Source organism: Tenrec ecaudatus, chromosome 6 (genome assembly GCF_050624435.1).
Source record: "Tenrec ecaudatus isolate mTenEca1 chromosome 6, mTenEca1.hap1, whole genome shotgun sequence".
Classification (NCBI taxonomy): domain Eukaryota; kingdom Metazoa; phylum Chordata; class Mammalia; order Afrosoricida; family Tenrecidae; genus Tenrec; species Tenrec ecaudatus.
The window spans coordinates 133,607,527-133,624,448 of NC_134535.1; the positions used below are offsets into that span (position 1 = coordinate 133,607,527).

Sequence of the window (16,922 nt, forward strand, 5' to 3'; positions counted from 1 at the left end):
ATAAAAGGGGGCAAAGTAAAGCAGACACCGACTGAAGTTCTTTTGTGACACACAGCCTCGCTTGAAACAGAGAAAGAAAGAAAAACAAAAACTCCCCCTTGTCAATGTTCTAGCTTGTGCAGGAAAAGCATGGTAAACAATTACTTCCTTAAAAGGAAACAGAGGGAAGAGCGACGAGGCAAAGGGCATTTACAGAGGTCCAAATAAAGAAATGCACATATGTAAATATATTTATATATGACAATGGGGAAATAGATCTACGTGCATATATTTATAGGTTTAGTATTAAGGTAGCAAATGGACATTGGACCTCCACTCAAGAACACCCTCAATGCAAGAACACTTTGTTCTAATAATCTGACATTCCAAGATGCTCACCTTCCCGACACAATCGCTGAAGACAAAGCAGGTGCATAAGCAAATGTGATGAAGGAAGCTGATGGTGTCCGGCTATCCCAAGATATAACGTCTGGAGTCTTAAAAGCTTGAAGATAAACAAGTGGCCATCTAGCTCAGAAGCAACAAAGCCCACATGGAAGAAGCACACCAGCCTGTGCGATCACAAGGTGTTGAAGGGATCAGGTATTGGGCATCAAATAACAAAAAATCAAATCACTGTGAATGAGGGGGAGTGCAGATTGGGAACCCAAGACCCATCTGTAGGCAACTGGACATCTCCTTACAGAGGGTCACCGGGAGGAGACGAGCCAGTCAGGGTGCAGTGTAGCAACGATGAAACATATAACTTTTCCTCTAGTTCCTAAATGCTCCCTCCCTGACCCCACTATCATGATCCCAATTCTACCTTACAAATCTGGCTTGAACAGAGGATGTACAGTGGTACAGATAGGAACTGGAAACACAGGGAATCCAAGACGGATGATCCCTTCAGGACCAGTGCTGAGAGTGGTGATACCAGGAGGGTGGAGGGAGGGGGAACTGATTACAAGGATCTACATATAACTTCCTACTTTGTGGATGGGCAACAGAAAAGTGGGTGAACTGATTACAAGGATCTACATATAACCTCCTCCCTGGGTGATGGACAACAGAAAAGTATAAGATATGACAAAATAATAATAATTTGTAAGTTTTTAAGCGTTCATCAGGGTGGAGGGCGGGGAGGGAAGGGGAAAAATGAGGAGCTGATACCAAGGGCTCAAGTAGAAAGCAAATGTTATGAGAATGAATATACAAACGTGCTTGACACAATGGATGGATGTATGGATTGTGATAAGAATTGTACAGGCCCCCAATACAATGATTAAAAATAAATAAATAAATAAATATTTCTTTAATCGAAAGTGTCTAAGACAACGAAGTGATAAATCAGTGTCCTAATGCTTTCCAAAGATGCCCAAAGAAGGGGTTTTCCTTCCCCTAGTCCCACTGTGAATTCAAAGATTGTAACATATCTGATGTTTGAACAATTTTAGCGTTTTAATCCATTGCCGTTATTTTTACTAAGGATCCCAACTTGGGCCAGTAAGAGGGTCTTCAAACTGTGTCTGTTGACATGATCTTACTAAACTTCAGTCATTCCGTGCGCGCTCGGTCCCTGCCCTTGCCCTTCCCCACGGAGCTCTGGCTCATTTCGATGGGCCATGCTGACCGCCCAGGTTCGCCTCCCAGTCAAAGCGGCTCCCATTAGCCCGCGGAGGCCTGCAGGTTGCCAGGTGCTGAACCGATTTCCCTGGGGCTTCCGGACTGAGACCCAGAGGAGGAAAAGCCGGTGAACTACAGCTGAAAACCCGCCGACGACGGAAAAGCCCTGTGGGCGGCAACCGTCCGGTCTGCACTCCGCATGGGGACGGGCATGGTCCACGCAGTGCCAGCGAGCGGCACCGGGAGTCAGGGCCCAGCAAGGAAAACAACATGGAAAGACGCAACCCCAGAAAGAGGGCGCTCTTATGGTGGGACATTTCGGGGAACAGAACTGGACGGGCCCCCTTTTTGTCCGCAGGAGAAAATACATCCCGGCTTGGAGCATATTTCCAAATCATGCTTCGCTGCAGAACTGAAGAGCGTCCACATGGAAAATGCGCATCTCTTTCTGTTTGGGTGGGACGCTTGGTTCCTAATGCCATCGTGCGTCTCTGCTCTCTCTTTGTAGCTTTAGAACAACAGGGCCAGTACATTCCTAACAACAGAGCGCAGAGCACAGTTTAAGACGGTGCTCGACAGCCTGGGTTTCGAAGCCCCTTGGGAAGAACTCCCCTGTGGACGGTGGTCACACGGACGTGATACCGCTGGTTTGTTTCCTGTGTTTGTTAATTTGTTAAGGCCGGGCTTTTCGAAACTAAAATTTCATTTTGTTCTATAATTCTATGAAGCATTCACATGGCTTGAAAGTCCGCAACGTTCATCATAGAAGCATCGTCCTTGTGCTTCCAATCTTTCGGCGTGTAACCTTCTTATTGTCTCGATTAAAAATGTGTGTGATTATGAAAATGTATCTCCTGCTCTTTTTAGATAAACAATGGGGTACTAATGTGTTCATGGTTTGTTGGCAAGCATTCTGCAGCTCTAAATATAGAGATATTTTAAATCTTTCTTTTTCAAAGTACAGCAGTCCATTACGTTGACCTAGAATAATTTTTTTTTAACCAGTTCCCTCCTCATGGACACATAGGTTCCAGATGTCTGATGGCTATAAGAGGTGCCGTACTGGATGGCCAATGCCTGAGCCTTTTCATCATTTGCTACTGAACCTTCGGAATGAGTAGGAAGTGGGGTTACTGGATCAGAGAGTAAATCCGTATGTATGTGATGATGCTAGTGAATGGGGGTGCTGTTTCCCCACAGCCTCACAACAGACTTAAATGGGGTCAATCTGCTACGGGGGAATTACAATCTTGGTGCAGCTTTGATGTGCATGTCTTTCATTATGAGTTTGGTGGAATTTTTTTTTTTGTATATTAAAGGGTTCCTTGTATTTCCCTGCTGTGAACTGCCTGTGCCTTTTGCTACTTTCCCTGTTATGTGGTTGGTCTTTTGCTTTGCTATTTTTAGAGTGCTTTATGGCTCATCAATATGACAATGGAGGAATCATAGCCATTTGTCTGTCTTAAAAGATTGCAAACGCTTCCCCGGGTATGCGATGCTTTCTTTTATTTTGCTCATGTTTTATTTTTGCCACGAAAACATTCCCATGTTGTCAGATTGATCAGTTGTTCCTGCGTTGCTCCGGAATTTTGAGTCATCATTGGGAAAACTTTCCCCACTCGTAGATTTTAAAGCGGTTTGCCTGGGTTTTCTTTCCGTGCCCACATGCTTCATTTTTGCATTTTAAATCTCTGAGCCATTTGGACTCCATCCAGGTGTGTGACAGAATCCAATTTTATCCTTCTCCGTATGGCGCTCGAGAGAGCTCCAAACCAGGGATTAGAAAGCCCCTCTTTTCCTGACTGAGCTGACATATGCTTCCTGGTTCTTACCCTAAATTTACACATATAATTGGGAGAAATTCTGGGTTTTCTATTTTGCTCTGTTGGTTTGCCCATGTATCATATTTTTATGCAAATATGTGCACATTGTATGGTTTTTGCAAATCTATGCAACCCCCTCCCATGTTCGTTTCCTATGAGCACTACGGTTGCTATACGTGCACATGTTTACATGGGTGCCTTACATGCAAAATACAGTACTCTTGTGCCAATATTATCTTTACAAGTCATAGACATTTTGTAATATATTTCTATCTTATAGGGGCAGCTTCCCCTCCCTGATCTTCTTTTTCAGGGAGCTCCTGGTTAGTCTTGTCTTTTTGCAAATGAAATTTGCGATCAATTTGTGTGGCCCCAGAAAAGCTCTGGGTGGCGTGTTTAGTGGAATCGCGTTATGCTTATAAATTAATCAGGGAATATTGATATTTCTGATTCGGCGTCTTCCTGCCCAAGAGCACCGTGGGTCGCTCCATTTGTTCAAGTCCCCCTAGGTGTCTTGTAGTCGTGTTTTGTACTTTCCCTTCTTTAAGCTTTTGGAGGCTTCTTATACGCAGGCAGAGGTGGCTTATTGTTTTGTTCGTCTAGACCTTTCTGCATGAGCTCTTCTACCTGGCTTGTGTTTGTGGATATCCCTCCCTGTGGGTTCCATGGAGTGGATACCAATGCACAGCAACCCCAACGACCCGGATAGGACTGTGCCCATGGCTGTGAGCCCACAGATCCTGGGAGCACGTAAATGTCATTTGTTTCTGAATGTTGGGAGGATCACCTGCTACTTTACGAATTCTCTTATTGTCTTTAGTAGTTTTCTCATTGAGTCTTTGCTCTTAATAGCTCATCTTTCAATGGGGATCATTTTACCTCTTCCTTTCTAGTTCCTATTGCCTCTGAGTGCTTCCCCTTGTCCAATTGCAATGAGGAATCCCTTCAGCACCTTGCTAACCAGCAGTGGCGGCAGTCTTGCTTCTGTCTGGAAGCCCAGTAAGCAAGCTGCTGACTTGTCGGCCTGGGACAATTTTAATCGAAGTGGGGGCCTTTTAAAAACATGAAAGGCTATGAGCATATTTTCAAGTGTCTCATTTGAACCTACGGAGATGATATGACCCCTATGCCCGACCCCAACTTTATTAGCATGTCATTTTAGATTAATTCTTTAAGCAACATCTTCTTGATGCACATACCAATCCAGAATGCCTACTTCTTAAGATTTGTGGTAGTCACCTAAGATGGTGTCAATTTAAGGATTAAGAGTGTAGGGGTGGAGTCTAGGCTGTCAATCTGGAGATAGCCAATGAGACTTCTGTGTGGGCATGGCCTTCTCCTGAGAATTCTGGGAAATCTGGTACTTCCTCCTTGGAGGTGGAATACATCCCCCGCCCCCTCTCTCTGCCACTGCCTGGGAGATATTGCAGAAGACAAGCCACATGGACGCAACCAGACCTCGGAAGCTGGAGAAGCCAAAGAGAGACCCCTGCCAGCACTGAGATGCTTACAACGTCACTGGGCCCCAAAGGCTTTCTACCCACTGATTTGTGATTGTCCTGCATTTGGCTTCATTGCATGTGTTTCGTAAGTCTGAAAAGGACTTTATCAATTGATATCGGACATATGGGCTAATATCAGACTTATGGTCTTGGACAGGACTGGGCTGAGATGTTTTCTCCATGTTCAATTGCTCTTGTATATAAAGCTCTCCCTTATATATATATGCATGTTTATGAGTTCATTTCGCTAGTCTACCCAGACTAACACAATATTAAATGTTTCTTAACATCTTAGGCACCTGCGGCTCATCTGGGAACTTGGCAGGATGAAGCGTGTGGGCCCCTATTGATTTAATCCACTGCATGAAGCGGAACAGTTCAAGGGCTAAGAGTCTCGGCTAAGTTCAGGGGCTAAGAGTCTGTGGAGCCAGGCTGGCCAGCTGGAGCTCTGCTACCTGCTAGGCATAGGGCCTTGGGCAAGTTGTGTGATCTTGCTATGCTGAGATTTCTTCGTCTGTACGGGGATGATGACAATAGCTATATGGTGGGGTTGTTGCGTGGATGAAACGGGTTTATATACTCTAAGCTTGAGATGGTACCTAGTCTACTGCATTCTTTCTTGATAAAGATCTCATTCCACCCTGCATGTGCACGCCATTCATCTTCTTTCTACCTGGGAACTGTACACTCTAACATCAGATGCAAGGTCAGCCAAGGGAACAAGGGCATCTAGAACCAGTTGCTGTTGAGTCGATTTGAGGTCATGCTCCCCCGCCCCCCCTCCCCACCTGCGTGTCAGAGTAGAACTGCGATCCAGAAGGCTTTCAATGGCTGATTTCTTTGGGGGCGGGGGTGGGGGAGGAGGTGGTGGAGATCATTAGACCTTTCTTCTGAAGTGCCTATGAGTGAACTTGAACTTCCAACCTTTCAGTGATCAATCAGCTGGGTACAAGGGAGCTTGTAAACAGAGAGATCAGATTTGTCCTTTGCTGGTGTTATGACCCCCTCCCGCCCTAGCTTGGAACAAGGCTTAGATCCGCTTCAACTGTTTCACCGCCCCCCCACGCCCCCCGGCACTTTGGTGACTGAGTTCTCATGATTGATGAGAGAGAGGTCTGAGAGAGGGGTCTGAGGACGGGGCTTCCCCAGGAAGAGTGGCATTTGGCCTGGGGGAGACCCGCACTTGGCGTCTTTTCCAAGGGGAGAGAAGGCAACAGCAATCTGCGTGTGTGTGACTTCCCAGAGGCCGGCTTGACTGGGGCCCTGAGCTCCTTCGTATCTGCCCACGTCTGACCGCCCTTATCCCCGATCACGGTCGGCTACGAGGACAGGGTTGGTCTTGAGCTGCCAGCCGGGTAGGAGGAGGAGCCCCAACTCAGCCAGGTTAAGCCTGGCACCTGAAGCAAGCCTTGCTGCTTCTCTTCTCTGAACCCACAGTGCGTGCCTGCACCTACTCTGAGCTGTTGAGAGCCAGTCCCGTCCAGTAGGCCTCCATGGGGGCTGTCACCACTGCATCAAACAGGACCTGCCGCACCAGCTCCTCGTCACCTGGGGAGCAAGACGGGGGCGACGTGAAGATGAAGTCCTTTGTTTTGTCCACGATCTGGATGTCGCTCACTGACCCCTTGGAAGGACCCTGGAGTTCTCGGGACCAGCTATGCCTCAAACATGTCCCGCAAAACCATCTTTGTGAGTTGTACGAGTCCCAGGCCCCTCCACCCCGAACAAGAATAAGAGGAAATGATTTCTAAGACCTTTCCCCCATTTGAACATCCGATAGGGTTTGGGGAATAGTTCTGGGACTGCATACTTGGATCCGGGCCCGCCTTTCTCTTCCATCTCAACTCTCACCCCCTGCAACTTGACCATCACCTCAGGACATGCCGGCCCCTGGGCAGTCTTGTGGATTTGAATGTGCCACGCTCCTCCTTGTCTCAGAGCCTCCCTCCCCCCCACCCCCCCCATTCCCTGGTCTGGGTGCTCTTTCCCCACGCTGCTGATGTGACAGCTCCTTATAGCGGCGGCCTTCCCTGATCATCTGCTTAGCTGAAGCACATCCCATTTTCTCCCCGACAGCCTCCTATTATGGTATTTTTCACAATCTGTAATTATCTATGTCTACACGCACAGGCTTGCCTATTTGTCATCTGCTTGCTCCACTGGATTATCAACTCCAGGAGAGCCAGGGCTTTGTCTGTTGGGTCATATCTCTACCTTCAACGCCTAGCCTGGGTATGTGGTCCGTGTGTAGTTGTCTATGGAATGGATGAGTGAACAAATGATCCCGCGGACCTGGGAGGTAGAGCCGCTTCATGGGAGGGAACTTTATGTGGCAGGATGACCTGCTCCTTCTTCCAGGGAAGGTATGACCCCAAGCTGAGGGTATGGCCCCGTGATCTCACCATTTGCCTTAGAGCAGGGGAATTCAGGGTCAGCCTGAGAACCCGAGTTTAAACTAGAGCTGTGGGCCCATAGGCTTTGTAAGAGGCCACCTGACCTAGGGAGGTGAGCACTCCTGGGTGTAGGTTCCTTACTGGGGCCCACTGTTGGGTGGTCACTGGGGCAGGGAGCCCTGACACATGTGAGCGTCTGCTCTGAGTCCCAACAGGGCTCTGCAGACAGACAGGGGTTAAATAGCTCTCTCTTCCTGACAGGGTGATACATTCCTGTCACCACAGCTCCAAGGATGTGCCCACAGTGGCTTCATCCCCTAGAAAAGGCGGGCTCTGCCTTAGTTTATTGGAAAGTTCCCTCTTCTCCCACAGCCACTCCAAAGCCCCAGGGATAGGCCCCCCAGGCATCTGCTGCCCCTTCCTGCACAGCCCTGGGTAGCAGGACTCTACTGGGTAGGTGGCACTCACATTCCAAGTCTGGGTCCTCCCCCGTCAGGAACTGGACCATGGCCTCCAGCTGGCTGAGCTTCCGGTGGTCTGGGTCAATATCTGTGATGCAGTAGATCCTGGAAACCATGAGAGTCAGCCAGCGTTCACGCCGATGATTCCACCATTGTCCCCTCCCAACCCCCAGTCTCTACTGCTCATGAACGGGGATGTCCCTGCTTACCATCCACTGGCCAGCGTCAGATCTGGATGAAGCAGGTCATGCAGGCCTGAAATCAGAGAGGCGCCACCGTCAGCAGAGTTGAAAAACAGCCGTGCGGTGAGCGTCTTTAAGGACCACGACCCCCAAAGACCAGCCCACCGCCATTGAGTCAGTTCTGACTCACAGCAACTCCATGTAGGAGTTCGGAGGACTGTGCATCTTCCGGGGAGCTGAGAGCTTCATCCTTCTCCTCAGGCGTGGCTTGCGGGTTTGAACTGTGTACCTTGCGGTCAGGAACACAATGCTTCACCCGCAGCACCACCGGGCCTCCTTGCTGGAGAACGGGGCTGGGTTTTAGGCTCTCCTCTTTCCAGGCACTCGCCTTGCCTCAGTGGAGGGACTCAGTCACGGGCCACTTCCCGACATGACCCTGTTCCCCACTGCCTCAGGGTCCCGTAGCCCCTTTACTTCACATTCAAACACAGCGTCTCCCAGGACCTCCTTGTCCAGGAGCCATCGCTTCTTCCCCCTTTGGCTTTCCTGTCCCTCATATCTTTCCTAGCTGCCTTCTGGTTAGAGCGGGCATGCCGCGATCCTTCCAGCTCTGTGAGCAGCCCCCATCTAATCCTCCTTAGGCTTCGGGTCCCCCGCCCCTGGGGGAGCCAATCCTTTGAAAAACATGCTTTCAGTCTCCTTGGCCTTCTTGGGCCCCACTGTGCTCCTTGCAGGTCAGCGATGCGTCTGCTTTCTGCTACCTGTGCAGCCTCCCTGCCCGCCACGGCCCCTGCCCTGGCCGTGTGCTCGCCACGTGTGCCCAGTGAAGGACCCCGCTCTCCGGGGTACCTTCTCCTGCTCAGTGCTAATTAGTGCCTCATCAGGCTTTTGCAAAATCAAAGGAGAGGATGATGGAAGTTGGGTGGTGGGTGGGTGGCTGGGGGCTTCTGTGAAGTCATTAGGAGGGCTAACTGACACAAAACAAATACATAAGTGTGTGGGGGTGGGGGTGGGGGGTGTCCTTTCCTCAGTAAAGCCCAGCCACCTCCATGAATCCAACCCCCTGATGTCTGTCTGGTCCATCAGAACCCCTTCAGTCCTCTGAGCCATCTAAGCTGGAAACACCTGGGTCTGAAGCATAAGACAGAAGATGGTGTAGTGGCGGGGGGGCGGGGTGCTTAAGGGCTTTGATTGGGAGAAAAAGGAGGGTGGGGAAAGAGAGTGCCCACCAGACATGGAAGGGCTAATAGAGGAGGTGCAGGGGCAAGCTCCTACTGGTCTGGGTCCGGGAGAGTGGGGAGAGGTACCCTGACAGGGATGGCTTCCCAGAGTAGGATCTTCTGATCTGGGACCTGCAGTTAGAGTGGAGTGGAGGGCTGGGGGCTGGAGAAAAGAGCCTTGCTTGGAAGGGGGGGGACAGACAGCACAGCAGACGGGAAAGCCTGGAAGCTCAGTGTGTAGAGAAATGGGGGGGGGCGTGGAATTTAGAGAGCCATTCAAGGTCCTGAAGCAGTGACAGGATCAGATTTGGCCTTTCCGAGAGACCTCTCTGCTTTAAAAGGCCCCCCAGCAAAGGAGAGAGGCAGGGAGACTCCTCGGCAGGTGCTGGGGGTGCCTCTGAAGAGAGTGGCCATGGCCAGGCTGATGGGGTGGGGGAGGGGTGGGGCAGGCAGATGAGATGCAGTCCAGAGAGGGGACCGAACGAACAGAAGAAAGAAGGGACAGAATGTGGCAGACAGACCACTGACCCGCTTTTCCAAGGGCTTCCTGAGTGTCCGTGGACCCTGGTTTAGACTTGGTTTTCTCAGGGTCTCCGGCACAGGCGAGTCAGGGACCAGGTGGGACCCGGGATGAGGCCCTTCTCCCCTTCCTCCCTCCATTGCCAGCCGCTTCTCTTAGGTTTACTTACTGCAGACAACCTTATGCTGCTGGTCTCCTCTCTCTTAAAATTCATTTTACTGGGGGCTCTTACAGCTCTTATCATAATCCATACAGCCATGCATTGTCTCCAACACAACTGTGCATATGGTGTCACCATCTTCTCAGGACATTTTCTTTCTACTTGAGCCCTTGGTAACAGCTCATTTTCCTCCTCCCTCCCCTCCCCTCTCTCCCCATGTCCCCTTGATAATTTATTTAAAAGATTGTTTTTCATGTCTTACACTGACTGCAGTCTCCTTTCACCCACTTTTCTGCTGTCTGTCCTCCTGGGAGGGGGGGGGCATACATTGATCATTGTGATTGGTTCTCCATTACTCACCCCGGCCCCCTTACCCTCCCAGTAGCACTGCTCCCCTTATTGGTCCTGAGGGGTTTATCTGCTGGAAGGGCCATAAGTTAGGGAAGAGCCAGTCAGGGTGCGGTGTATCACTGACGAAACACACAGCCTTCCTCTAGTTCTTTCATGCTTCCTCTCCGCCCTCCCACTACCGTGACCCCAGTTCTATCTTACAAGTCTGGCTAGACCAGGACATGTATCCTCTCTTTCTTATCTCCTCCTTCTAGCCTTCTGATGGCATGGTTCAAACAACACGTTCCCTCAACTGCTCTCCCTCATTTGGCCCAGAAAAGCCTCCCAGCATGGGACTGGGCATTGCTGGGCTTGGTCAGCTGGTGCAGGACTGCCTGTGCAGCCAGCGGGCGATGGGTACCAGTTCACACAGACCCCTCCACTCTAGGCAGTCCCTGCCCTGAGAGCCCACTTTCATGCCCGGGAATGGGGGGTTGTTGAGGCAGCTCCCTGCTCCCCTCCCCGGGGTGGGCCTTGCCCAGGACTTAGTCCAGTCTGGCCTCTGTGCACCTGAATGGGATGTGACGTACCTTCTTCCACAGATGTGTTCCCCAGGAGGATGTGTTCTCCGTGGCCCTGGGACAGCACCACTCCCAAACTGTCGAGGAGCAGAGAACACATGCACGTCCACAGCACGACACCCCTCTCCCTGCCCACAACCTGCTCCTTCCTTCATCCCAAACCGATGACTTTTCATGCCCGTGACGTATGCACGGCACACAGGCCAAGCTCCAGCTTGTTCCTGAGAAGGACCCTGGAGATTCGCTAGACCAAGAGCCCTTCCAACTCCCACTGTAGCCAAAGCACATCTTGAACCCCACAGGGGCCCCTTGAAATGTAGAAAAGTGGTCCAAGCTTCACAGCGTGTCCCACAGACAGGAAATCCCCTTCCCACCTGGCAAGTCCCCTAGACCCTCTTTTCCTATAGACTAGCAGTTTTCAACCTGTGGGTCGCGACCCCTTTGGGGGGTCAAATAACCCTTTCACAGGGGTGGCCCAATTCATAACAGGAGCAAAATTGCAGTGATGAATAGCAAGGAGAATCATTTTGTGGTTGGGGGTCACCACAAGATGAGGAACTGTATTAGAGGGTCGCGGCACGAGGAAGGTGGAGAACCCCTGCTCTAGACCTTTGGTTGTCAGCCTTGGCTGAACATCGGAATCACCAGCCCGACACTCCAATTGCATGGTTTGGATGGGCCTGGGCTCTGGAATTTTCACCAAGTTCCACGGGTATTCTAATGAGCAGTCGGGCTGAGAGTCACTACTTCAGAGATCACGAGTTAATTCAGAAATACGGGCCATTTATGTCCTAATCTGTAAAATGCCGAGAAACAACCGTTTATGGGGTTTGAAGGAACTTTAAATTCGATCCTTTTATGTTCCAACAAGGCATTCCTTTAAGAGCTTTAAGTGGACTACTTAATATTCAGAACAATCCCATGAGGCATAGCGATCGTGATTTCCTTTTTACAGCTAAGTCTAAAGCACAGACGGGTTTAGTAACTTGAACCAGACTGCGCAGGCTACGCACGGTGGAGCTGGGACTGAAACCCAGGCAGTTCGACTCTCAAGCCCCCCCCCTCTTGATCCCAACCCACCTTGCTGAATGCCAGGCCTGGTTTCTTTTCGATGACCATCCCCTTGCCAAATAATATGGCGAAGCCCATAACCCAGACTTGAGAAGTCAACTCCAAGCTGCTGGCCAATCATATTTCATAGCCCTCCCTCTGTGCATAAAACGTGGGCCTCTCACCTGAAAGGCGTGTCCCCGATGTGTGTGAAGAAGTAATCATGGGTCAGGAAAAGGACTCGCCTCTGGAAGAGCCAAAGAGAAGGGTGCTTGCTGGAGAGAGGACTGCCTCCCCACCCAGTGACCTTGCAGCCCCCGTCCCGCTGGACCACGCTGCCTTCTGGTCTCCCCTCCTCCTTTGACCACCACCAACTTGCCTCCTTGGATTAAGGTCCATAGGCAGAACCCAGCAAAACCGCAGTGCTTCGTGGGTGTTGCCTGGGTTTAAGGACCGAGATCCACACCTGTGCCACGAGCCACAGGTACAGTGTGACCCAGCAACCAGCTTACCGTGCCACTGAAACACAGTGTACATTTATCCAGCCACTGTGGCTCTTAAGTATCATATTCTAGAGTCTAGACAGTGCAGGTGTGGACAATGGCTCCAGGGTCCAGGATGAGAACAGACAAGAAGCTTCTGATTGGTACAAAAGATGTCCAAAGCTCATCTCTAGGCAACCCACCAAGGAAGAATGGGGCACTGTCCCCCTGCTCCACTTACCTGCCCCCCACCCCAGCCATGTACCTCTTTCATAGCTTCCTTTCCCTCCAAAGACACCTTCCTCTGGGCTCCATTTAGACTTGTCCACATTAGGGACAAGCGTTGTGGTGGCTAAGGGCATTGAAGGGGCTCTCTGGGCACTTAGTGTGCCTGACTGCTAATTGAGAGCTCAGAGGAGCCTCCGAGGCTGCTCAGGAGAAAGGCTTGATGAACTAGGTGTGAACCATCAGCCGCTGAAAACCCCACTGAACTCTGTGTTCCTGGGGCTGTTCCTGAGCAGAGGCTGACTGGACGGATGTTGGCTTGCCGGGCACAGACTGGGCATCAGACCTGTGGGTTTAAATGCAAACAAGGTGGGTGCGTTGGGGGTCGGTGACTTCACTTTGCTAAGCCTTCCGGTCTTCATCTGTTCATCAGGACTAACGGTAGAATCTCTGGCAAAAGGTGGCTATGGCACCGTGAGCTTGGCTTCAGCTGGCAGAGGTGGCATGGGGAACGGTATGGTTTGCTCTGGACTCAGAAGCATTCCGCAGGGGGGGGGAGGGGCGGTCCCCGGCCCCATGTTAATCCCATTAGTCCAGTTTTATATCGGTCCGGAAACGGTTCTTATCTTATGTCGCTTCTTTCTGGGTTTTCGCTGTCCATTTCAGAAATGGGTGGGGGTGAGGTGTCAAGGCCATGGCAGGAGTGGGTGGCGTTAGGAAAAGGCAGGGGGTGCTTTCTAGGAACCTGACTTTAGACAAAGGGCCCTGGTGTTGAAGCAAGTTACGTGTGGCACGACTCACCGCAAGGTCAGCGGTTTAAAACTTCCAGCCGCTCCTCGGGACAAAGATGAGGCTTTCTACTCCGGTAGAGAGCACGTCTCGGAAACTCGGGGCAGTTCTACCGTCCTATGGGGTCACTATGACTTGGAAACGGCCCAGTGGCGGCGAGTTTGGTTTGGTTTTGGTCCTCAGTTCCATGTCACCGTGCGGCAGAATCAGCGCCATGCTTCCAGTAGCTTGTGTCTTCCTGTTGCCGAGTGATACGCTCTAGCTTCTGGACAGACCACCGTTGTTCTCACCTTCCCCTAGTGATGGGCACTTGGGTGATTGTTCCCGATTTGGGGGCGCATTGAGTCATGTGGCTACATTCATGTGTCTGTGTTTTCATTTCTCTTGGTAAGTACTAGGAATGGGTCCTAGGTCATATGGTGAATGTGGGCTTTCCTTGATTTAAAGAAAACAGCAAACAAAAACTGCCAAATACCATTCTAAACTCCTTGTACTATTTTCCATGCCCACCAGTGCGTGCATGAGAGGTCTGGGTGCCCCACATCCTTGCCAGCGTTTCATGTGGCCAGGCTTTCACATCTTAGGCTTGATTAGCATTCCTGGGGAGAGCAAACAGCTCTGCTAATTGAAGAGTCAAGAGTTCCTAGCTCACCCGGAGGGAGAGGCTCCTTGGAAGAAAGGCCTAGAAATACATGAAGGGGCTTCAAAAAGCTCATGGAAAAATGGCATGCAAAGAAAATGGTCGTTACATAATTTCACGTCAACTTGCAGATGGAAACGTGTAGGGTGGAGTCTAGCCTGTCAATCAGGTGTCACCTTGTGGGCGTGACCTTCTCCTAAGGAGGGTCCTGGGAATCTCCTTCTCTCTCTCTGCCTTCACCTTCCTGGTGACGAGTCACGTGGAGCCCTGCAGGAGCCCTGTGATGAGGCCACCGCCATTGGATCCACAGGACTCTGCACCCACCGGCCTGTGATCCCCCTGCATTCTGCATCATTGCATGTGGCTGCGTGAGTCTGCAGAGAGACTTATGGACTAGTAACGGACCTATGGACTTGAGTTGGACTGGGGTGTTTATTGATGCACGATTACTTCTTGATATAAAGCTCTTTTTATATATACATATATGAGTGTCTCCGGACTGCTTTTGAAGCTCCCCTCGAACGTCCTCGTCATCCATTACAAACTCTGTAGAGCGGGGTTCTTCTCGGGTACACCCGGGGTCACCAAGGCCAGGGCCAACTCCTCAGTAACTGCATATCTGCCCCATGAAAGAGCAAGTCCACTGACTATAACTATCGCTGAGCTTGTGAAATGGATTTCAGCTTTGCCGTCTTAGGATGATCGTTATGTGGAGCATCTTTGCGTGTGCTTATTGGTCTTGTGCATATCCTCCTTGGTGAAGTGTCGACATATTTTACCCATTTTTAATTGGGTTGCTAGTCTCTTTGTTGTTAGTTTGAAGGAATTGGGGGGAAAAAAACACCATCCCATCTGTGGTGTTCTCATTGCTGGGTATCCCCTGTCATTTCCAGACACTCTGGCAGCCTGGAGTCTATTCGCTGCCATTTCAAGATGACAAAACAGTGGCTTTCTGCTCGTGTTCTGGCTGCTCCCCTCCAAAGGGACTTGGGACAACGTTTCTCCCCGAGGAGAAAAAAACCCCAAACCCTGTACATCTCACCCAGTGCAGGGCTCTGGAGCCCAGAGTTCAATCCCTGTTCACCTTGTTTCTGCCTGCGTGTGGTTACATTCAAGCGCCTCTTAAATGCTTGCTGCTTATATTTCATCCAGTGTTCATAAGTGCTGTCTGTTGAAGGGTTGGTCTGTGGGAGGGTTCGCTGTTTCTTGATGACAAAATCAGAACCCTGAGGTGGGTTTTTCAGACTGAGGCTAAAGGAGGGGTGTGCCCATCCTGTGAACAGAAAGCGCAGGGGGAGGGGGGCGGGGTTGGATGATGCAGTAGAGAGAGAAGGGGTGGGAGGTCAAGCTGCTCTGTAATAGTGTACCTCTCTTTGCTGGGAAAAATGTGTGTGTATGAGTGCATGTGTGAGTGTGTGTGAATGTGTAAGTGTGAGTGCATGGGTGAGTGTATGTGTGAGTGTGTGTGTGAATGTGTGAGTGTGTGTGAATGTGAGAGTGTGTGTGAATGTGAGAGTGTGTGTGAGTGCATGTGTGAGTGTGTGTGAATGTGAGAGTGTGTGTGAGTGCATGTGTGAGTGTGTATGTGAATGCGTGAGTGTGTGTGAATGTGTGAGTGTGCATGTGAATGTGTGAGTGTGTGAGGGTGTGTGTGAATGTGAGAGTGTGTGTGAATGTGAGAGTGCGTGTGAGTGCATGTGCATGTGTGTGTATGTGTGAGTGCATGTGTGAATGTGTGTGTGTGAATATGGGAGTGTGAGTCCATGTGTGAATGTGTGTGCGTGCGTGAATGTGTGAGTGTATGTGTGTGTGAGTGCATGTGTGAGTGTGTGTAAGTGTGCGTGTGAGTGCATGTGTGAATGTGTGTGTGTGTGCATATGTGAGTGTATGTGTGAGTGTGTGTAAGTGTGAGTGTGAGTGCATGTGTGAGTGTGCGTGTGCAGACTCCCCTCAGGCTCTCTGCCATCCGGTCCGCTCTCCCTCCGCAGCCTCTAGGACAGAGCAGAAGTGAGACTGGCGCCATTTACAGGAGTAGGGTGCCTGTCTGCCCCTGGAGTGGCTCTCCCACCGCTATCCTCGGCTGACCTCGTGGTAGCAGCCCAGGGCGAGGGCAGAGACCCGAGTGAGTGGGACAGAGCACTCTAGCCCTGGACCCCGGACTCGCCGTGTTTGGCCGTGTGTTGTCGGGCAGGCTTGGACCCAGCGACGCGACACAGCAGAGCAGGGCTGCCCGCAGCGTCTCCACAGCTGAAATCTCCACGGGCGCACTTCACCAAGTCTTTTCTCCCACGGAGCCGCTGCGGGGATAGGAACCACGAGTCTTTGACTCGCAGCCAGGCGCTTAACCGCGGAGCCACCAGGCTCCTCTGAAACCCAGCACGTGGGGATCAAGAGGCCTTGAAGGATCAGCAGAGGAAGCTGCCCCACCGTCTGTGCCAGCCACGGGGTGTCTGTGTGTACATGCGTGGTGTCCGTGTGTCCACACACGCACCCAAGACACGAGGACCTGCAGGTAGTCTCAAGACGACGCCTACCTCTCCCTCCCTCTGTGCCAAGGACTTGCTCTGAACTATCCAACACCGGAGAATGAGGGAAAGGGTCTCCCGTTCAAGGCTCGTGGACACTTTGCTTTGCTGGTTCATTCCTTTTGGCCTGTGGCCCAGGATGTCTGACTACATTGATCCCTGCTATTGGCCTGCATTTCGGAGCTAGAGCCCTGCTATCAAGGGGCTAAATAGATCTGAAGGCCAAACCTGGATTCCGCAGGGTAAGTGGCCTAGGTACTGGCCAAGCATGTATTTAAAAAAATCATTTTATTGGGGACTCCTACAACTATTATCACAAACCATCCAGTCAGCCATCCATTGTGTCCAGCACATTTGTACATTTGTTGCCATCATCATTTTCAATACATTTTCTTTCTACTTGAGTCCTTGGTCTCAGCTTATTTCTCCCCCTC

The 16,922-nt window shown here is 50.9% G+C and overlaps 1 protein-coding gene across 1 annotated transcript in view; it reads right to left on the minus strand.

The window, feature by feature from the left end:
- Positions 1-16,922, minus strand: part of CACNA2D4 (calcium voltage-gated channel auxiliary subunit alpha2delta 4) — a 122,149-nt gene that overhangs the window by 62,775 nt on the left and 42,452 nt on the right. The window contains exons 19-23 of the mRNA XM_075553391.1: positions 12,013-12,074; positions 10,787-10,854; positions 7,994-8,039; positions 7,792-7,889; positions 6,385-6,478 (exon numbers count right to left, since the gene is read on the minus strand). Of these exons, the coding sequence (XP_075409506.1) occupies positions 6,385-6,478; positions 7,792-7,889; positions 7,994-8,039; positions 10,787-10,854; positions 12,013-12,074 (368 nt within the window). The remainder of the gene's footprint in view (positions 1-6,384; positions 6,479-7,791; positions 7,890-7,993; positions 8,040-10,786; positions 10,855-12,012; positions 12,075-16,922) is intronic.